At 50.0% G+C, this 23,435-nt stretch overlaps 1 protein-coding gene across 1 annotated transcript in view; it reads right to left on the bottom strand.

Annotated features, from left to right (window-relative positions):
• Nucleotides 1-23,011, bottom strand: part of LOC147080953 (uncharacterized) — a 24,328-nt gene extending 1,317 nt beyond the window's left edge. The window contains exons 1-5 of the mRNA XM_085981006.1: nucleotides 22,912-23,011; nucleotides 10,409-10,468; nucleotides 9,667-9,816; nucleotides 7,633-7,878; nucleotides 1-279 (exon numbers count right to left, since the gene is read on the bottom strand). The exon at nucleotides 1-279 is cut by the window's left edge and continues 1,317 nt beyond it. Coding sequence (XP_085837132.1) covers nucleotides 1-279; nucleotides 7,633-7,878; nucleotides 9,667-9,816; nucleotides 10,409-10,468; nucleotides 22,912-22,947 — 771 coding nt within the window. The 5' untranslated portion in view covers nucleotides 22,948-23,011. The remainder of the gene's footprint in view (nucleotides 280-7,632; nucleotides 7,879-9,666; nucleotides 9,817-10,408; nucleotides 10,469-22,911) is intronic.
• Nucleotides 23,012-23,435: the final 424 nt, after the last annotated feature.

Here is a 23,435-nt window from a genome sequence, read left to right as displayed (position 1 = left end):
GTTGCCATGCACCAGCGAGTCGTTGCCGAGCACCAGCACGTCGTTGCCAAGCACCAGCGTGTCGTTATGCACCAGGACGGGGCCAGTCGGGGTCGCCATCGCCGCTCTCTCACTCCCGGCGTTCGGCCTGCTTGCAACCCCGCTCTCCGTCTGGCACAGCGCGGCGAGCGCGTTCCCCGGCATGGGGTGGCCGGCAGACTCCAGGTTCCTCAGCAGGCTCTTGACAAACTGTCGGTCGCACCGCAGCGCGAAGAGTCGCCACTGCACTGATTGTAGGATCTGGAACAGAGAGAGGGGAGAGGGTCAGGGAAGGAGACAGGGTGTGGGAGAGAGAACGGGATGGAGAACGGGAGGGAGAACGGGAGGGAGGGTGAGAGAGAGAGAGACAGTGTGTGAGAGAGATGGTGTGTGAGAAAGAGAAAGACAGTGTGAATGAGTGAGAGGGAGAGAGTGAAACATAATGTGTATTGTGAATGTGTATTAGAATTGTCCCACATGGGATACCGTAGTGGTGATTTGCAATGCACATGGGAAATGTAGTGCATTGAGTGAAGAAGCACATTGTAAATAAAATGGCCGTTAACTAAACTCTCCACCCCGGAGTCCTTCTTAATTGTTATATAGATAAGGGTATAAAACCCCTTGAGACACAACAAAACTGGCGACGAGGACAACGGACTTGCGCATCTCTTTGCACTGGAATCGGCGATGTTTAAAGTAAGAAGTTCCTATCTTTTCTTAATGGCGCGCCCGCAGTTTAGTGCTGATGCAATCGCCTCGTAAAGGTGGCGGTTCGTGTGTTACACAAATAAGAAGGGGGAGAGTAATGATACAGTGAAACAAAGTGGAGGAAAAGGAGAGTAAAAATAAAAAAAATTTTTTAAATGGCTATGCTAACCGGACCATTTGACGAAACGGCGGAGCAATCGAGTGCTTATACAGTGCGTTTCGGATTTTTCGTGACTGCAAATGGCATTAAAGATGACGTGAAAGTGGCGATGTTCCTCAGTGTGATCGGAGCAAAAACATTTGGCTTGTTACGGAGTTTGATGCACCCAGATAAGCCCAGCGCTAAGACATATGATCAGATTGTGGAAGTTTTGGAAACACATTTCGCACCCAAGCCGCTGCTGATTGCCGAGAGGTTCAGGTTTCACAAACAAAACCAAGGGGAGGGGGAGTCCATAGCCGAATATGTTGCAGTGCTAAAGAAGCTAACTGAGCATTGTGAGTTTGGTGAAACTCTAAATGACACTGTCCGTGATAGGTTTGTGTGTGGATTAAGATGTGAAGCAACACAGAAGCGCTTGCTCATGACTGACAAACTGACGCTTAAATCAGCAGTGGAGCTCGCTGTGTCTATGGAGTTAGCAGCTGAAGATGCACAGCTGTTGGGGGCTGCAACAAGAGTGCACAGGGTAGCAGCTACACCGGATAAGCATGCAAGGGGCACCAGAGAGTGTTACAGATGTGGAAGGTCAGGTCATCAGCCATCTGACTGCTGGTGTAAAGACCTGACCTGTCGGAAATGTGAAAAGAAAGGACACATTGAACGTGTGTGTAAAGGGCAAAGCAAACAATCCTACACAGAGACACACAAAAACAAACAAGGAAACACATCCAACTGGCGTTCTAAAAAGAAAAACCTACACATGGTGAAACAAGAACAGGAAGACAGTGACACAGACTCTGATGGGGAGCTGAATCTCCATGTGTTAACGGTGAATGGAGGCTCATCAGGCTATGGAGTCACTCCACTACTAGAGGGAATACCGGTCAAAATGGAGTTGGATTTCCTTGATTTCTCCTTGATTTCAGAGAAGCTATTCAAAGAAAAACTGAACCATCTATCACTGACGCCGGCCAAGCTCATCTTAAAGACCTACACTGGGGAAACAGTCCCAATGCTGGGTAAGACGGAGGTCAAGGTGGAGCTTAATGGACAAACCGTGATACTGCCAGTTTATGTGGTCAAGGGTGACTATCCATCCCTGATGGGCAGGCCATGGTTGGAGAAAATTCATCTGGATTGGAAAAAAGTGAATGCGGTGTCAGTCGAAGAGGTGGGGCTAGCGGCAGTGTTGACAAAGCATGCAGCTGTCTTTGATGGAGAATTGGGGAGTATGAAGGGGATTACAGTCAAACTCAAGGTGAAGCCTGACAGCCAGCCACGATTCCTGAGGGCCAGGAACATTCCCTACACCCTCAGACCAAAGGTGGAGGCTGACCTGGAGCATCTGGTCAAGATAGGGGTCCTGGTGCCGGTTTTGCACAGTGAGTGGGCCACGCCCGTGGTACCAGTGATGAAGAGTGGTGGCGCGGTTCGCTTATGTGGAGATTTCAAAGTAACAGTGAATCCTGTGCTCTCAGCTGAACAGTACCCCCTCCCCATCATTGAAGATCTTTTCGCGGGTCTAGCAGGCGGTCAGAAGTTTAGCAAGATTGATCTATACCAAGCCTACTTGCAGATGCATGTAGACGAGGACTCACAGAAGTACCTCACCATCACCAGCCACAATGGCCTCTACAGGTACTGCCGCCTACCCTTTGGTATAACGTCAGCACCAGCATTGTTTCAGCGGGCTATGGACCAGATCTTAAGCGGCATTCCAGGGGTACAATGTTATCTCGACGATATCCTTGTCACAGGAAAGGACGACAACGAGTATCTGCAGAACCTGATGAAGGCACTGGGAAGACTTGAAGAATATGGCTTACGCGTTCGCAAGGACAAATGCGAATTTTTCAAGCCGTCAGTGGAGTACCTAGGCCATGTCATCGACGCAGACGGCCTACACACAGCACCGTCGAAAGTGAAAGCCATTGCCGACGCTCCTGCACCTACAAATGTCGGCCAGCTGCGGTCATTCTTAGGTCTCCTGAACTATTACGGAAAGTTTATTCCACAGCTGGCATCACTGTTGAAGCCATTATATGAGTTGCTGTGTCAGGGCAAGGCCTGGGCATGGACGAAGGAGTGCGAAGCTGCATTCAAGAAAGCCAAAGCAGCTTTGACTGACCCCAGAGTGTTGACGCACTTTGACCCGTCGTTGCAGATTCAGTTGGCCTGTGACATGTCGCCTTATGGCGTCGGCGCGGTCGTGTCCCACATCTTTCCCTCTGGCGAAGAGAAGTCGATTGCATTCGCGTCAAGGTCCCTGAGCAAGGCGGAGGTGAAATACCCGGAAATCGAAAAAGAGGCTTTGGGCATCATCTTTGGAATCAAAAAGTTCCATCACTACTTGTTCGGAAGGAAATTCACCTTGCTGACAGTTCACCGTCCTCTGACATCGATCTTTGGTCCACACACAGGAATACCCTCCCTGGCAGCGTGCAGGATGCAGCGCTGGGCGCTGATGTTAAGCGTTCACAATTACAACATCAAATACCGGAGGTCAGCAGCACATGGCAATGTGGACGGATTGTCAAGATTTCCGCTGCCTGTGCCCTCTGAAGGCTCTGAGCAGAAGATTTTCTACTTTGACATGGTGAGCAATGCCCCTGTCACGACCCAGCAGGTCAAGAAAGCGACCAGAGTGGACCCTACGCTATCCAAGGTGCTGGATCGGGTGATGCGAGGAGACGGCTCACGGGTGTCAGATGCACCACCTGAGCTCCTACCTTACCTGTCAAGAGGGAAGGAGTTGTCTGTCACGTCAGGGTGCCTCCTTTGGGGCATGCGAGTGATCATACCACCAAAGCTGCGGAAACATGTCCTCAACGAGCTGCACTCAGGACATTGTGGTATTGTCCGGATGAAGGAGCTGGCACGAAGCTACTTCTGGTGGCCCAATCTGGATCATGAAATTGAAGTTGAAGCGAAATCATGCCCATCATGCGAGACAACCAGGGATACGCCAAGAGCAGCGCCACTGCATCCATGGGAATGGCCGGCGACACCGTGGCAACGGATCCATCTGAACTTCACGGGACCAGTGGAATGAGCGATGTTCCTGGTCACGGTGGACTCCCATTCCAAATGGCCGGAGGTTGCAGTAATGTCCACTACCACTACGGAGAAAACCATCGAGACTCTGAGAGAGATGTTCGGGTGATTTGGTCTGCCGGAGCAGATCGTAACCGACAATGGAACACAGTTCACATCCCAGGAGATGGAGGAGTTCCTCAAGAGCAATGGAATCCAGCACATGTTCTCCATGTTCTCCGCGCCTTATCATCCATCCACGAATGGATTGGCGGAGAGATTTGGCAGAACGCTGAAACGCGCATTGAAAGCTGCAAGAAGTGATGCTCCTCTAAAGCAGCGCCTGAATGCTTTCTTGCTGAAATACCAAAACACGCCTCATGCTATGACTGGAGCATCTCCTGCTTACCTACTCATGGGAAAGCAGCTACGGACACGCCTTGACCTGCTGAGGCCAACGTCCACAGAAGCAGTGGAGCATGCCAATCAGCAGGATCAAGTCAGCAGACGAGCTCAGAGATCCAAAGAACGACATTTTGTGGTGGGGGGAAAAGTCCTCGTGCATAACTACACCACCCCAGAGCAGTGGGTCCCAGCTATGGTCATTCAAAAGACGGGCCCCATTTCATACCGAGTCCGCACCAGAGACGACCGAACATGGAGACGGCATGTAGACCAATTACTGCCAAGACAGTCGCCACGGGTAACCCAAGAAACAGAGGATCAAGGACCTGCTGGGGGCTCCAGCAGGGACTGGTCGTCCGACCCTGAGACGGTGGCACCATCCACTCTTGTGCCATCGAGGGAGAAAGCCACGCCTGCAGGGTCACGGGAGAGCCAGCCAGAGCCTGCTCCTGAGATTAGGCGTTACCCCCAAAGAGAAAGGCAGCCTGCAGCGCGCCTTAGTTACAGTTCGTGCCAATCTGTGTGTAGGGGTTTCGCAAAATCCCCTATTTCCCTGAAGATTGAAAATATTGGTCCACATCGTGGACGAAGAATTGGGTGATGTGACTTGTCTACAGTGTTTTAAAATGTGCCGAGAACCGCAAAAGACTGCTCTGAGATGGACAGAACGTGGACAACACCGGAGTCGTAGAGTTCTGTGGAAAATATTCACACACCTTGAGACACTCCATCTTAATAAAGTCATTCCCTGGAGTTTGGGCAATCACAAAAGGTTTTAAAATGGCCAGAGAAAGCTTGGCCAAAAGGGCAAAGTAGCAAAACAGCTCGCAGCGAGTTGTCTGTGTGAAAATGTGGGAGGATACAGTGGCTGTGAGTCAGACCTGCCAATCAAAGGGAGGTTCCCTTCAGAAGCACTTGAAGTTGTTTATTTACTTAAGAGATTAGCCCACTTGAGAAAACCGCAGGACAATCGTTTTGAAACTGCTTCTGTTTACACAGCCATTCATACATTCAATAACTACTCACAGACAATGAGACATTGAAACTGTGGAACGGATTTTGATATGTAACAGTTTAAGCAATGAATGGGTTTTTGAATCACCTATTATTGGACAATAGAGCTGTTGCATTCCCTTTTGTTTCAGCCCAGGTAAAGTCCGGATGTGGGCGGGAACATTTCGGCCCCACAGTGCAGACACACTAACCCAGTCCAACCACTTTGAGTTAGCCAATCACAGCTTTTCAATTGTGTGTTGGAACTTTTTGGGCGCGAATTTTCCAGACAGGCAAACAGCAGGGGGTGCACGGGGCTCACCAGGTATATATGATAGCTCCTGAGAAGCTATCGCTCTCTTTACTTCCTGGGACCACAGGTGAGCCTCTCTCTCTCTCTCACTTCGCTGGACCACATGTGAGCAGAGTTTCTGACTCCTCAGAAAAGCAACCTAGTAAGGAGTTGAGGGATGGTAATTAAGGGTATATTGCTAAGATTGTTTAATCAACATTGTAGTCACTTACCCCTCATTTTTGCCATCTGCATTCCCCCATTTAAGCAATTGTACTGTAATTACTGTGTTCGTGTGGTATAGTTTGATATTTGATTACAGTTTCTTTTAGTTAATAAAACTTGATTTTTTTCTCTCATCCAAACCATGTGTCCATTTTAATATCATTAATTATAAGCCCTGTAGTCAGAACTGGAAGGTGGGGTAGCGATTCGAAACCGCTGTTTTAAAATTGGTTTATTTGGAACTGGTCAGAGTGCAGGCAAAGGCTGCAGACCAGGTGAATTACCTTAAACCAGTTAAAAGAAGCCCTTGCTTATATGTGTGCATGGGGCAGAATAATCCGCAGGGTTAGCGGAATGTAAAGGCAGTCTACCCTCTCTTCCAAAGTTATAGTCATTTTCAGTTATTCTGTTTTGTGGACATTCTATTTTAAGGGGGAGGAAATATGTTGTGTATTTTGAATGTGTATTAGAATTGTCCCACATGGGATACCGTAGTGTTGATTTGCAATGCACTATGAGAAATGTAGTGCATTGAGTGAAGAAGCACATTGTAAATAAAATGGCCGTTAACTAAACTCTCCACCCTTCTTAATTGTTATATAGATAAGGGTATAAAACCCCTTGAGACACAACACATAACATAGAAGATAGGAGCAGGAGTAGGCCATTCGGCCCCTTGAGCCTGCTCCGCCATTCAATACGATCATGGCTGATCATCCAAATTCAGTACCCTGTCCCTGCCTTCTCCCCATATCCCTTGATCCCTTTAGCCTTAAGAAATATATCTAACTGCTTCTTGAATATATTTAATGAATTGGCCTCCACTGCCTTCTGTGGTAGAGAATTCCACAGGTTCACCACTCTCTGGGTGAAGAAATTCCTCCTCATCTCAGTCCTAAATGGCTTACACCTTATCTTTAGACTGTGACCCCTGGTTCTGGACTTCCCCGCCATCGGGAACATCCTTCCTGCATCTAGCCGGTCTAGTCCTGTTAGAATTTTATACGTTTCAATGAGATTCCCTCTCATTCTTCAAAACTCCAGCGAGTATAATCCCAATCGACCCAATCTCTCTTCATACGTCATTCCTGCCATCCCAGGTATCAGCCTGGTGAATCTTCGCTGCACTCCCTCCATGGCAAGAACATCCTTCCTCCGATAAGGTGACCAAAACTGCACAAAGTACTCAAGGTGCGGTCTCACCAAGACCCTGTACAACTGCAGCAAGACATCCTTGTTCCTGTACTCGAACCCTATCGCTATGAGGGGAGGGAGGGACAGATGGAAAGTGAGGGAGGGAGGTAGAGAGTGAGTGAACGAGAAAGATTGAGAGCGAGGGAGGGGAGCGAGAGCGAGGGAAGAAGGGAATGAGAGAAGAAGGGAGAGGATGAGTGGGAGTGACAGAGGGAGAGAGAAAAGGAGGGAAGTAGAGAGGGAGAGAAGGGGAGTGAGTGTGAAGGGAGAGAGTAATGGAGGGATGGGGAGAGAAGGGAGGGAGAGGAAGGGTGAGAGTGAGGGAGAAAAGGGGAGAGGGAGAGGGTGGGAGAGTGAATCAGGGCGGGATGGATGGAAAGTGAGCAGGAGAGCGAGAGAGTGAGTGAGGGAGAGACAGCATCAGAGGGAGGGAAGAGACTGAGGGATGGAGTGAGTGAGGACGAGAGAGAGAGCATGCCCCACATTCCCCCATCGTCCTCCCCTCCCCATCGTCCTCCCATCCCCATCGTCCTCCCCTCCCCCACACCATCGTCCTCCCCTCCCCATCCCCCGCTCCACCACCCCTCCACCGACTCACCGTCTCGAGCGTGTCTGATGACGTTGCGGATCTTCCCGAGGGGTCGAGGGTCGAGGCCGCAGTGGACCGGGTGGGGGAGGTCGGAGGTCGGGGTTTTCCGGCTGGCCCCGCCCCGTCGCAAGGGGCACACTTGGATCCGCGGAGGGCCTTCAGGACCTGCAGGGTGATGTTGACCATTGACCCCACTGTGCCTCGGGGTCCCGGGGGATTCCTGTGCTGCTCCTCGCCGCTCTCTCCCAACCAACCCTGAGGGGAGAGCAAGAATTAGATTGGAAGGCCTGGACTCGGGCGCCAACCGCCTGTAGATTACAGCAAGAAAGATATAACAGGAGGAGTAGACAGGGAGTGGCTGAATGGCCTGCTATTCCTGTGTAACTGGCTTGAGGGGCTGAATGGGACTCGTCCTGTTCCTGTGTAACAGGCTCGAGGGGCTGAATGGGCCTCATCCTGTTCCTGTGTAACAGGCTCAAGGGGGCTGAATGGGCCTCCTCCTGTTGCTGTGTTTCAGGCTCGAGGTGCTGAATGGGCCTCCTCCTGTTGCTGTGTAACAGGCTCGAGGGGCTGAATGGGCCTCTTCCTGTTCCTGTGTAACAGGCTTGAGGGGCTGAATGGGCCTCCTCCTGTTGCTGTGTAACAGGCTCGAGGGGCTGAATGCGCCTCCTCCTGTTGCTGTGTAACAGGCTCGAGGGGTTGAATGCGCCTCCTCCTTATGCGGTGTAACAGGCTCGAGCTGCTGAATGGGCCTCCTCCTGTTGCTGTGTAACAGGCTCGAAGTGCTGAATGGGCCTCCTCCTGTTCCTGTGTAACAGGCTTGAGGGGCTGAATGGGCCTCCTCCTGTTCCTGTGTAACAGGCTCGAGGGGATGAATGGGCCTCCTCCTATTCCTGTGTAACAGGCTTGAGGGGCTGAATGGGCCTCCTCCTGTTCCTGTGTAACAGGCTCGAGGGGATGAATGGGCCTCCTCCTGTTCCTATGTAACAGGCTCGAGGGGCTGAATGGGCCTCCTCCTGTTGCTGTGTAACAGGCTCGAGGTGCTGAATGGGCCTCCTCCTGTTCCTGTGTAACGGGCTCGAGGGGACTGAATGGCCTCCTCCAATTCCTGTGTAACTGGCTCGAGGGGCTGAATGGGCCTCCTCCTGTTCCTGTGTACAGGCTGGAAGGGCCGAATGGGCCTCCTCCTGTTCCTATGTAACAGGCTCGAGGTCAGAGAGTTATACAGCACAGAAAGAGGCCCTTCGGCCCATCGTGTCTGCGCCGTCCATCAAGCCCTGTCCAATCTAATCCCATTTTCCAGCATTTGGTCCATAGCCTTGTATGCAATGGCATTTCAAGTGCTCATCCAAATGCTTCTTGAATGTTGTGAGGGTTCCTGCCTCTACCACCCTTTCAGGCAGTGAGTTCCAGACTCCAACCACCCTCTGGGTGAAAAAGTTCCTCCTCAAATCCCCTCTAAACCTCCTGCCCCTTACCTTGAATCTATGCCCCGTTGTTATTGACCCCCCTACTAAGGGGAAAAGTTCCTCTTTATCTACCCTATCTATGCCCCTCATCATTTTGTACACTGAGGTGCTGAATGGGCCTCCTCCTGTTCCTGTGTAACAGGCTCGAGGGGCTGAATGGGCCTCCTTCTGTTCCTATGTAACAGGCTCAAGGGGCTGAATGGGCCTCCTCCTGTCCCTATGTAAGTGGTTCGAGGTGCTGAATAGCCTCCTCCTGTTCCTATGTAGCAGGCTCGAGGGGCTGAATGGGCCTCCTCCTGTTCCTGTGTAACAGGCTCGAGGGGCTGAATAGCCTCCTCCTGTTCCTGTGTAACAGGCTCGAGGGGCTGAATAGCCTCCTCCTGTTCCTATGTAACAGGCTCGAGGGGCTGAATGGGCCTCCTCCTGTTCCTGTGTAACAGGCTCGAGGGGCTGAATGGGCCTCCTCCTGTTCCTGTGTAACAGGCTCGAGGGGCTGAATAGCCTCCTCCTGTTCCTGTGTAACAGGCTCGAGGGGCTGAATAGACTCTAGATACTGGCGGTCTAGGCTCGTTACCTTCTCTTGTATCATGTTTAGTGTCTCCAGCCCTTTGAGGATCCAGTGTGTCGTGACCAAGTTGGGTTGATCCGGCCACAGTTTTGCCTGCAAGGATTCCCAGTCGCCCCTCAGCAACGCCAGGGCTGTCCAGACACAGGCTGAAGGCTTCTGAAAGAGAGAAACACCGGGGCTGGCTTAGCCAAGTAAAGATAGAGGAGGGAGCGCACCAGGGGGTTAGAGGTCATGGCGCACTTTGGGGGGTTAGAGGTCATGGTACACCAGGAGTTAGAGGCCATGGTGCACCAGGTGTTAGAGGTAATGCTACAGCGAGAGTTAGAGGGCTGGTACACTGGGGGTTAGAGGTCATGCCGCACTGGGGGGGGGGGTTAGAAGTCATGGTACACCAGGGGTTAGAGATCAAGGTGCACCGGGGGTTAGAGGTCATGGTACACCGGGGGTTAAATATCAAGGTGCACCAGGGGGTTGGAGGACATGGTACACCAGCGGTTAGAGGCCATGATGCACCGGGGGTTAGAGTTCATGGTACACCGGGATTAGAGGTCAATGTGCACTGGGGGTTTGAGTTCATTGTACACCAGGGTTAGAGGTCAATGTGCACCAGGTGGTTAAGCAGTCATGGTACACCAGGGTTAGTGGTCATGGTACACCAGGGTTAGAGGTCATGTCACCGTCACTGTATGCCAGAGCTACAATGCCAACAGTTCTAGAGGATTGCAACCAATGATACAGAAGTCCTTACCTTTAAGTCATTCGAACTAACACGAAGTTGGACCATGTAATCCTTTGGGAATGAATGAATCTGGCAAAAAAATACTTTCTGTAATCATTGCATTCAATATAATATATAATAAACAATCATTGCACCGAGTGCAATATATAATCAACAATCATTGAATCGGGTGCAATATATAATCTACAGTCATTGCATCGAGTGCATTATATAATCAACAGTCATTGCATCAAGTGCAATATATAATCTACAGTCATTGCATCGAGTGCAATATATAATCTACAGTCATTGCATCGAGTGCAATATATAATCTACAGTCATTGCATCGAGTGCAATATATAATCTACAGTCATTGCATCGAGTGCAATATATAATCTGCAGTCATTGCATCGAGTGCAATATATAATCTAGTCATTGCATCGAGTGCAATATATAATCTACAGTCATTGCATCGAGTGCATTATATAATCTACAGTCCTTGCATCGAGTGCAATATATAATCTACAGTCATTGCATCGAGTGCAATATATAATCTACAGTCATTGCATCGAGTGCAATATATAATCTACAATCATTGCTGTTACGTCCGTGTAATAATAAGAAAAGGACTGCAGCGAACGGTACAACAGGCATTTACTCAACGTGGTTCAAACTGCAACTGAACTGTACAGATTACAACTCAACGTTATATACAGGTGTGGTCACTGCCGGTACTACAGTATACATGAGCTGTAAAAAGTAGTTCTCCCCCTTAAAGGTACATACAATTCCTCCCCTTTTAGATTAACAGTACCATAACACTCATTTAACAATTAAATATCAAACTAATTACAATTAACACTTTTAACATGCAACATTAGCTGAAAATAGTCTATTTATAAATTCAGTCTTTGGGGAGGCTTCCTGATCCTTTCTGGATAGTGCCTTTCCCGAGTGTCTTGCTCTTGGTGCGGAGGCGATTCTGGCCCCCTGTCGTCGGTTGGTTCATCAGCTTCCGATGCTACTGTTTCTGGGGTAGATGCTACCTGTACGTCGGGTTCATCACCAGGTACGTATGGGCGAGGCATGGGGTTGACTCGTTCCTGTGACTCTAGGATTTGGTCAGCATGGCATCTCACGATGCTCTCCCCAACGTCCACTGTGTACATTAGTGGCCCCTGTCGTGTGCATATCATTCCTTGTTGCCATTTCTCTGTTCGGTAGTCGCGGGCCAAGACTGGTTGCCCAACATTGAAGCTCCTTGTCGGCTTCTCATTGATGTGCTGGAATTGCTTACTCTCAACATCTCTTCGTACATTTGGTCTGAGCAAATCCAGACGAGATCTCAACCTTCGGTTAAAGAACATCATGGCCGGGGCCTGGTTGGTGACTGCATGTGTCGCATTTCTGTAGGCTAACAGGAAATTGTCCACCTTATGCTGCAGTGGAATGTCGTCATCGCACATGGCCCTTACTGCTTTCTTAAAGGTTTGTACGAACCTCTCAGCCAATCCATTTGTGGCTGGATGATACGGGGCGGATGTGTAATGCCTTACCCCATTCCTTTTCATAAATCTTCGAAACTCTTCGGACACAAACTGTGGTCCGTTATCAGAGCAAATCTGCTCTGGCAAGCCGTTCCTGGCAAGAATGGTCCGTAGGACTGCAACAGTTTTCTCCGTGGTGGTGGAGGACATTTTGATCACCTCAGGCCTTATCGGCTATTAAAAACATTGAGTCCATGAATGGACCAGCAAAATCAATATGCACCCATTGCCATGGAGATGAGGGCCACTCCCATGGGTGTAGAGGGGCATTTTGGACCTTCTGGCATCCTGAGCAGCTCTGTGTCAGGTCCTCGATTTGCTGATCGATCCCCGGACACCACACATAAGCCCTAGCAAGGCTTTTCATTTTCACCCCTCCCAGATGACCTTCGTGAAGCTCATTGAGCACTCTCTCCCTTAACTTGGGTGGAATTACCACTCAGGATCCACATATCAGGGTCCCCTGGCATACTGACAGCTGTTCTCTTCTGGATGAGAATGCTGGCAACAGTGAGTCGCCATGTGCTGGCCATCCCTTCACCATCAAATCATATACCCGAGACAGTGTCGGGTCATTTCGGGTCTCCTTCTCTATACCAGCGTTAGTTACTGGCAAGCATTCAATTATAGTCGAATGAAATATTTTGACAGGATCCACCGCTGGTGCTTCCTCCACAGTAGGCAGTGGCAGGCGTGATAGCCCATCAGCGTTTCCATGCTGTTTTGTGCCCTTATACTCGATTTCATATTGGTGTGCCCCTAGAAAAAGGGACCATCTTTGTAGCCATTCCGCAGTCATCACCGGAACACCCTTCTTTGGATTAAAGATGGAGACAAGTGGTTGGTGGTCAGTCAGCAAGGTGAACTTCTGCCCGTGCAGATAGTGATGGAACTTTTTCACTCCCCACACTAGGCTGAGGGCCTCCCTGTCAATCTGGGCGTAGTTACGCTCGGCTGAGGTTAGTGACCGAGACGCAAAGGCTACTGGCCTCTCCAAGCCGTCCGGGAATTTGTGTGACAGCACCGCTCCAATACCATAGGGTGATGCATCACACGCCAACCGAATTGGTAGTGCTGGGTTGAAATGAGCCAACACCTCTTTTGATGTGATCAATGCTTTGCTCTTCTGGAAAGCTCATTTACATTCGTCACTCCACTTCCATGGTACCCCCGTTTGCAGTAGGGTGTTCAGTGGGTGTAGTACGGTAGACAAATTCGGCAAGAACTTTTGGTAGTAGTTCACCAGCCTGAGGAACGACCTCAGTTGTGACACATTTTCCAGTGCTGGAGCCTTGACTACTGCCTCAATCTTTTCAGGGGAATTATGTAACCCCTCTTTATCAATAACGTGGCCACAATACGAGATCTGCTTCTGGAAAAACTCGCATTTGTGGCCATTAGCTCGGAGCCCATATTCCTTCAATCTAGTGAGTACCTTCTCCAGGTTGGCGAGGTGATCACTGTCATTTTCGCCCGTGACCAGGATGTCGTCCAAATAACACTGGGTCCCTGGAATCCCTTGCAGGACTTGTTCCATTGCCCTTTGCCAAATAGCCAGAGCTGATGCTACCCCGAACACCAGCTGGTTGTATTGGTAGAGACCTTTATGAGTGTTGATCATGAGGTACTGTTTTGAGGCTTCTTCTACCTCCATTTGCAGGTACACCTGGGCCAGATCAATCTTAGTGAAGCGTTTCCCTCCAGATAGCGAGGCGAAAATATCTTCAATCCGCGGAAGCGGATATTGTACAGTGTGAAGGACTGGGTTCACTGTCACCTTAAAGTCCCCACAGATGCGAACCTTCTTTGGTTCCCCAGGCGTATTACTCAATGACCTCTTCATTACAGGAACGATGGGTGTAGCCCACTCGCTCCAGTCCACTTTGGACAGTACTCCTGAAAGTTCCAAACCTTCCAGCTCTGCTTCGACGGCTGGGCGGATCGCATAAGGTCTGGCCTTAAAAAACTTTGGGCTTGCATTTTCCTCTATTTTGATCATTGCTGTTATGCCTTTTAGTGTTCTGAGTCCCTGCTGGAACACTTCTTGTGCGTCAGTTAGCATTTTTGACAGCCGTCCAGGTGTGATGTCATCATCCTTTTTGGCATCTACAGTCAGTGCTTGTATGGAATGCCAATCTAGCTGTATCTTCTGGATCCATTCACGTCCTAGTAGTGGTGGTCCTCCATCTGGTCCTCCATCACGTCCATTTTTGGTGTTTCCTTGCCGTTATATATAACGTTCACCCTTATTTTTCCTTTGGGGTAGACTTTTTGCCCCGTGTACGTCTTCAAGACAATCTTTGTATCTCTCAAGGGTATATGTGAGAATAGCCGCTTGTAGTCCCTTCGGTTTATGACTGTTAGGGCTGATCCTGTGTCCAATTCCATTTTCACTTGGACTCCTGCTATCTTGAGCGTGACCCAGATAGTTTGGTGATCCTCCATTTTGATCACATTATGTAGTTTCAGACAACCCAGCTCCTTGCTTCCGGAGTCTGTATCACTCTTCTGTTCATCTGAACTACTCTCCGTCACCTTATGTACCTTCTTGTACTTCTCCTGTGGAGATTTCTTGCTGCTGGTTTTCTTTCCCAACCTGCAGACTCTTGCTGTGTGTCCTACATTTCCACACTGTCTGCACACTTTGTCCTTGAACCAGCAATCATTATGGCCGTGTGTTGTTCTGCCGCAGCGATAGCACTTCACTGTTCCGTATGACATTTCATTTGTGCCATATTCTTGCGGTCTCCGTTGTATCTCTGCAGCGCCCCGTGCTGCTGCTTCGTGTGATACTGCAATGCTGAATTCCTTGTCCAGCGTAAGACCCTTTTCTGATAGAAGCCGTTTCTGGGTTCCTTCACTTTGAAGCCCACACACAAACTTGTCCCTTAAAGTATCTGCTAGTCCCATTCCAAACTGGCAGTGTTTCGATAGCTTGTGCAGTTCCGTTAAATACTCAGCATTACTTTCATCTTTATGCTGGTTCCTTTTGTGAAACTTAAATCTTTCTGCTATCAGCAGCGGTGTGGGGTTTAAGTGGTCCTGTAGGATTGACACTATGTTTTCAAAATCCTTTTCTACTGGCTTCTCTGGGGTTACTAGGTTTCGTAGTAAGCCATACGTTTTTGCACCCATTGAATTCAACAATACCAGCGCTTTCTTGTCATCTGGCACTTCACTCGCCTTGCAGTATACTTCTATGCATTCGACATATGTCGCCTAATCTTCGATTTCATTGTCAAACGCTGTAATACTGCCACTCTTCGGCATTTTTGGGTGTGGTTAGACTGGCTTAAAATGGCGTCTCCCACGCTTTCCTTTCTTCCCCGCTGCGGCTGAAAATGGCGTCTCCCGTGCTGCTGCCAACGCTGCTCTCGGCGGTCCTCGTGGCAAATGGCGACGCGCTGTGGGTTTCATGCGCTACTCCTGTGCTGCTGCCAATGCCGCGCTCTGTGGTCCTCGTGGCAATGGCAGTGCCTCGTGTTTTCCTGCATGCCTCTCTCCCCCGTTGACGCTGCTCGGCCCTTGACCACCGGCTGCGCTCTGCTCTCTCTCGCCTCTCTCCCCCGTTGACGCCGCTCAGTCCTGAACACCGGCTGCGCCCTTTGCACTCTGCCCTCTCTCTCCCCTGTCGACGCTGCTCAGCCTTTTTCTGTGCCGCTCGGTCGGGCTCTAGCCCGTCGCTGTCTGGGAAGGGTCTGCGCAGTACCTGTTACCAGCCTGTTTCGCTGGACCACCATGACTGGAAAGCCAAGCCTGGCTCTCAACAGCCTCCCCTGCGATGCTCAAACCTCCGCTGGATGACTGGGCGGTTGCCCGTGGTCGACGCCCATGCTTCTGGACTTGACCTTCTTCCACTGTTCTCCAGGAGCGAATCCCTGGGAGGTGATGCAGAGTTGCAGGTAGGTTCGAACTTCCTCGTCGCCACTGTTACGTCCGTGTAATAATAAGAAAAGGACTGCAGAGAACGGTACAACAGGTGTTTACTCAACGTGGTTCAAACTGCAACTGAACTGTACAGATTACTACTCAACGTTATATACAGGTGTGGTCACTGCCGGTACTACAGTATACATGAGCTGTAAAAAGTAGTTCTCCCCCTTAAAGGTACATACATTACAATTGCATTGAGTGCAATATATAATCTACAGTCCTTGCATCGAGTGCAATATATAATCTACAGTCATTGCATCGAGTACAATATATAATCTACAGTCATTGCATCGAGTACAATATATAATCTACAGTCATTGCATCGAGTGCAATATATAATCTACAGTCATTGCATCGAGTGCAATATATAATCTACAGTCATTGCATCGAGTGCAATGTATAATCAACAATCACTGCTATCAGCGCAAGCGACCATCAGGAATTATTGTGTCATGACTTCTGGTTGCTGTCCCTCTGTCCCTCTCCTAGACATTTCGCCGTCTGTTCGTTGCATCCCTAAACCTGGTTCCTGTGAGTTAACATGCTATTCGGGATTCCCAATCACAACAAACATGGTTAACCTGCCCACATTAAACATGGCCAGTGTGCCCACTCCAATGATGGCCTCCTGCCCACATTAAACATGGCCAGTGTGCCCACTCCAAAGATGGCCTCCTGCCCACATTAAACATGGCCAGTGTGCCCACTCCAAAGATGGCCTCCTGCACACATTAAACATGGCCAGTGTGCCCACTCCAAAGATGGCACCCAGCACACATTAAACATGGCCAGTGTGCCCACTCCAAAGATGGCCTCCTGCCCACATTAAACATGGCCAGTGTGCCCACTCCAAAGATGGCCTCCTGCCCACATTAAACATGGCCAGTGTGCCCACTCCAAAGATGGCATCCAGCACACATTAAACATGGCCAGTGTGCCCACTCCAAAGATGGCCTCCAGCACACATTAAACATGGCCAGTGTGCCCACTCCAAAGATGGCCTCCTGCCCACATTAAACATGGCCAGTGTGCCCACTCCAAAGATGGCATCCAGCACACATTAAACATGGCCAGTGTGCCCACTCCACGACCCAAAATATTGGCTCTATTACTCTCTCCATGCATGTTGCCTGGATTGCTGAGCTTTTGCAGCATTTTCTGTTGTTATACTGCCTGGATTAAAAATGGTGTGGAGATGCCAGTGTTGGACTGGGGTGGACAAATGTAAGAAGTCACACAACACCAGGTTATAGTCCAACAGCTTTATTTGAAATCACAAGCTTTCGGAGCGCTGCTCCTTCGTCAGGTGAAGTGAAGAGATGCCTATAGACACAGATTATATAGTCAGAGAATAATGCCAGATGATTACAGGTAATCTTTCTAACTGCCATTTATCACACCTCGGCAGAGAGATAATCACAGCAATCAAAGGTGTGAATGGTGTCCAAACAGGTCAGTCAGGAAAACATTACATCAAAGAACAATGAGGTGGGGTCACAAGGGGTCAAATGTTGCAGATGCTGGGGTCTGTATTAAAAACAAAAAACAGACAAAAAACATTTTCTTTGCTGGAAATCACAGCAGGTCCGGCCGCATCTGTGTAGAGAGAACAAGCCAATGATGACTCGAGTCTGGATGACCCTACGTCAGGTGGGGTTACATGTAGCGTGACGTGAACCTCAGATCCCGGTTGAGGCCGTCCTCATGAGTGCGGAACTTGGCTATCAGTTTCTGCTCTACGATTTTGCGTTGTTGTGTGTCTCGAAGGCCGCCTTGGAGAATGCTTACCCGAAGATCGGAGGCTGAATGTCCTTGACTGCTGAAGTGTTCCCCGACTGGGAGGGATCACTCCTGCCTGGCGATTGTTGTGCAGTGTCCATTCATCCGTTGTCGCAGTGTCTGCATGGTCTCGCCGATGTACCATGCTCCGGGGCATCCTTTCCTGCAACGTATGAGGTGGACAACGTTGGCCGAGTCACATGAGTATGTACCATGTACCTGGTGGGTGGTGTCCTTACGTGTGATGATGGTATCTGTGTTGATGATCTGGCATGTCTTGCAGAGGTTACCGTGGCAGGGTTGTGTTGTGTCGTGGTCGCTGTTCTCCTGAAATCTGGGTAATTTGCTGCGAACGATGGTCTGTTTGAGGTTAGGCGGCTGTTTGAAGGCGAGTAGTGAAGGCGTGGGGATGGCCTTAGTGAGGTGTTCATCGTCATCGATGACATGTTGAAGGCTGCGAAGAACATGGCGTAGTTTCTCCGCTCCGGGGAAGTACTGGACGACGAAGGGTACTCTGTTGGTTGTGTCCTGTGTTTGTCTTCTGAGGAGGTCTATGCGATTTTTTGCTGTGGCCCGTCGGAATTGTCGATCGATGAGTCGAGCATCATATCCCATTCTTATGAGGGCATCTTTCAGCGTCTGTAGGTGTCCATCGCGTTCCTCCTCATCTGAGCAGATCCTGTGTATTCGCAGGGCTTGTCCATAGGGGATGGCTTCTTTAACGTGGTTAGGGTGGAAGCTGGAGAAGTGGAGCATCCTGAGGTTGTCCGTGGGCTTGCGGTAGAGTGAAGTGCTGAGGTGTCCGTCTTTGATGGAGATTCGTGTGTCCAAGAATGAAACCGATTCTGAGGAGTAGTCCATGGTGAGTTTGATGGTGGGATGGAACTTGTTGATGTTATCATGTAGTCTTTTCAGTGATTCTTCGCCGTGGGTTCATAGGAAGAAAATGTCGTTGATGTATCTGGTGTATAGCGTTGGTTGGAGGTCCTGTGCAGTGAAGAAGTCTTGCTCGAACTTGTGCATGAATTTGTTCTTTACCCAAACACACGGGACAGCCATGGGGACCAAATTTGCGCCCCAATATGCCAACATCTTCATGCACAAGTTCGAGCAAGACTTCTTCGCTGCACAGGACCTCCAACCAATGTTATACACCAGATACATCGACGACTTTTTCTTCCTATGGACCCACGGCGAAGAATCACTGAAAAGACTACACGACAACATCAACAAGTTCCATCCCACCATCAAACTCACCATGGACTACTCCTCAGAATCAGTCTCATTCTTGAACACACGAATCTCCATCAAAGACGGACACCTCAGCACTTCACTCTACCGCAAGCCCACAGACAACCTTAGGATGCTGCACTTCTCCAGCTTCCACCCTAACCACGTTAAAGAAGCCATCCCCTATGGACAAGCCCTGCGAATACACAGGATCGGCTCAGACGAGGAGGAATGCGATGGACACCTACAGATGCTGAAAGACGCCCTCGTAACAATGGGATATGACGCTTGACTCATCAATCGACAGTTCCGACGGGCCACAGCAAAAAATCGCATAGACCTCCTCAGAAGACAAACACAGGACACAACCAACAGAGTACCCTTCATCGTCCAGTACTTCCCCGGAGCGGAGAAACTACGCCATGTTCTTCGCAGCCTTCAACATGTCATCGATGATGACGAACACCTCGCTAAGGCCATCCCCACGCCTCCACTACTTGCCTTCAAACAGCCGCCTAACCTCAAACAGACCATCGTTCACAGCAAATTACCCAGATTTCAGGAGAACAGCGACCACGACACCACACAACCCTGCCACAGCAACCTCTGCAAGACATGCCAGATCATCAACACAGATACCATCATCACACGTGAGGACACCACCCACCAGGTACATGGTACATACTCATGTGACTCGGCCAACGTTGTCTACCTCATACGTTGCAGGAAAGGATGCCCCGGAGCATGGTACATCGGCGAGACCATGCAGACACTGCAACAACGGATGAATGGACACTGCGCAACAATCGCCAGGCAGGAGTGATCCCTCCCAGTCGGGGAACACTTCAACAGTCAAGGACATTCAGCCTCCGATCTTCGGGTAAGCATTCTCCAAGGCGGCCTTCGGGACACATGACAACGCAAAATCGTAGAGCAGAAACTGATAGCCAAGTTCCGCACTCATGATGACGGCCTCAACCGGGATCTTGGGTTCATGTCACGCTACATGTAACCCCACCTGACGTAGGGTCATCCAGACTCGAGTCGTCATTGACTTGTTCTCTCGACACAGATGTGGCCGGACCTGCTGTGATTTCCAGCAAAGAAAATGTTTTTTGTCTGGTTTTTGTTTTTAATACAGACCCCAGCATCTGCAACATTTTACCCCTTGTGACCCCCACCTCATTGTTCTTTGATGTAATGTTTTCCTGACTGACCTGTTTGGACACCATTCACACCTTTGATTGCTGTGATTATCTCTCTGCCGAGGTGTGATAAATGGCAGTTAGAAAGATTACCTGTAATCATCTGGCATTATTCTCTGACTATATAATCTGTGTCAATAGGCATCTCTCCCCTTCACCTGACGAAGGAGCAGCGCTCCGAAAGCTTGTGATTTCAAATAAAATTGTTGGACTATAACCTGGTGTTGTGTGACTTCTTACATTTGGATTAAAAATGGATGACTTGCCCACTTCAATGATTGGCCACCCTGCCCACATTAAGCATTGCAAATACACCCACTCCAAAGATGGCCACCCTGCCCACATTAAAGATGGCCAAGTCCCCGCTGCAATGATGGACTCCCTGCCAACATTAAGAAAGGCTGCCATCCTTATTACAAATATTGGGATTCGGCCCATAATAAATATGGGCACCTATCCTACATGAAACCTTGGCCACTCATAACGGCAACAAGCTCTGAGTATTTTTGCATTGTCCCACTTGAATCCGAATCATAGAATGGTACAGCACTGAAGGAGGCCATTCGGCCCATCAAGCCGGCTCTGTGAAAGAACTGTCCAATTAGCCCCACTCACCCGATCTTTCCCATAGCCCTGCAAAATATTTTCCTTTCAAATATATATCCAAATCTCTTTTGAAAGTTACTGTTCTATCTGCTTCAACCCCCTTTCAGGCTGTGCATTCCAGGTCACAACTTGCTACCTAAAAGATATTCTCCTCATCTACTCCACCACCCCACCCGCCCCCGGTTCTTTCAACCAATCACCTTCAATCTGTGTCCTCTGGTTGCCGACCCCCCTGCCCCTGGAAACAGTTTGTCCTCTATCAAAACCCTTCATGATTTTGAACACCTCTATTAAATCTCCCCTTAGACTTCTCTGCTCTAAGGAGAACAACCCCAGCTTCTCCAGTCTCTCCACATCACTGAAGTCCCTCATCCCTGGTACCATTCTGGTCAATCTCCCCTTAACCTTCTCTGCTCTAAGGAGAACAATCCCAGCTTCTCCAGTCTCTCCACATCACTGAAGTCCCTCATCCCTGGTACCATTCTGGTCAATCTCCCCTTAACCTTCTCTGCTCTAAGGAGAACAACCCCAGCTTCTCCAGTCTCTCCACATCACTGAAGTCCCTCATCCCTGGCACCATTCTGGTCAATCTCCCCCTTAACCTTCTCTGCTCTAAGGAGAACAATCCCAGCTTCTCCAGTCTCTCCACATCACTGAAGTCCCTCATCCCTGGTACCATTCTGGTCAATCTCCCCCTTAACCTTCTCTGCTCTAAGGAGAACAATCTCAGCTTCTCCAGTCTCTCCACATCACTGAAGTCCCTCATCCCTGGTACCATTCTGGTCAATCTCCCCTTAACCTTCTCTGCTCTAAGGAGAACAATCCCAGCTTCTCCAGTCTCTCCACATCACTGAAGTCCCTCATCCCTGGTACCATTCTGGTCAATCTCCCCTTAACCTTCTCTGCTCTAAGGAGAACAATCCCAGCTTCTCCAGTCTCTCCACATCACTGAAGTCCCTCATCCCTGGTACCATTCTGGTCAATCTCCCCATGGAGGGATTTTAACAGGAGGATGAGAATTGTAGGGCTGGAGGAGGTTACAGAGATTGGGAGGAGGTTACAGAGATAGGGAGGGTGTGAGGGCCATGGAGGGATTTGAACAGGAGGATGAGAATTGTAGGGGCTGGAGGAGGTTACAGAGATAGGGAGGGAGTGAGGGCCATGGAGGGATTTGAACAGGAGGATGAGAATTGTAGGGGCTGGAGGAGGTTACAGAGATAGGGAGGGGGCGAGGTCCATGGAGGGGTTTGAACAGGAGGATGAAAATTGTTGGGGCTGGAGGAGGTTACAGAGATAGGGAGGGGGTGAGGGGCCATGGAGGGATTTGAACAGGAGGATGAGAATTGTAGGGCTGGAGGAGGTTACAGAGATAGGGAGGGGGCGAGGGGGCATGGAGGAGTTTGAACAGGAGAATGAGAATTGTAGGGCTGGATGAGGTTACAGAGATTGGGAGGGGGCAAGGGCCATGGAGGGATTTGAACAGGAAGATGACAATTGTAGGGCTGGAGGAGGTTACAGAGATAGGGAGGGGGGGGGAGGGCCATGGAGGGAACTTGAACAGGAGGATGAGAATTGTAGGGGCTGGAGGAGGTTATGGAGATAGGGAGGGGGCGAGGGCCATGGAGGGATTTGAACAGGAGGAAGAGAATTGTAGGACTGGAGGAGGTTCCGGAGATAGGGAGGGGGTGAGGGCCATGGAGGGATTTGAACTGGAGGATGAGAATTGTAGGGGCTGGAGGAGGTTACAGAGATAGGGAGGGGCGAGGGTCATGGAGGGGTTTGAACTGGAGGATGAGAATTGGAGGGGCTGGAGGAGTTTACAGAGATAGGGAGGGGGGTGAGGGCCATGGACGGATTTGAGCAGGAGGCTGAGAATTGTCAGACCTGGAGGAGGTTACAGAGATAGGGAAGGGGCGAGGGCCATGGAGGGATTTGAATAGGAGGATGAGAATTGTAGGGGCTGGAGGAGGTTACCGAGATAGGGAGGGGGCGAGGGGCCATGGAGGGATTTGAACAGGAGGATGAGAATTTTGAAATCGAGGCGTTGCCGGACCTGAAGCCAGTGTAGGTCAGCGAGCACAGTGGGTGATGGGTGAATGGGACTCGGTGCGAGTTAGGACACGGGCCAGCAGAGTTTTGGATCTGATGATGTTTAGGGTGAGCATTGCAATAGTTGAGAAAACAATGTCCCCCTTCCCCCAGTGCCTCTCCATGGGCCAAGCTGTCTACTTACAAAACCGTTGTCCAGAAGGTTTACGAAGTTGTCCATGACTTCAGAACAATTGAAGCTGTGGTCAGCATGCAGCAGGGACAGGGTGAGCAGCAGGACAGCTGAAACTGGAGACAAGAGGAGAGAGAGGCGTACGTGAGGTCAGAGTTCAAAGGTGAGCGGGCGCCCATCAGACAGGCTGAGTTTGAGGTGCCTCGCTTTCGTACGCTGCCATGGACAGGTGGTGTGTTCGTGGCTAGGATCTATAGAGCAGGACGTAGGACCAGGAGGCCTCTCGAGCCTGTTACACAGGAACAGGAGGTGGCCCATTCAGCCCCTCGAGCCTGTCACACAGGAACAGGAGGAGGCCCATTCAGCCCCCTCGAGCCTGTTACACAGGAACAGGAGGAGGCCCATTCAGCCCCCTCGAGCCTGTTACACAGGAACAGGAGGAGGCCCATTCAGCCCCCTCGAGCCTGTCACACAGGAACAGGAGGAGGCCCATGTGATGAAATATTCCATTCATCACTCATCAGTATTTCTCTGCC

The sequence above is a fragment of the Somniosus microcephalus genome, unplaced genomic scaffold (assembly GCF_052327205.1).
Source record: "Somniosus microcephalus isolate GS21.2 unplaced genomic scaffold, FLI_Smic_1.0 scaffold928, whole genome shotgun sequence".
Lineage (NCBI taxonomy): Eukaryota > Metazoa > Chordata > Chondrichthyes > Squaliformes > Somniosidae > Somniosus > Somniosus microcephalus.
The sequence above is the reverse complement of the archived record's forward strand: the minus strand, read 5'-3'. Positions and strand labels throughout refer to the sequence as shown.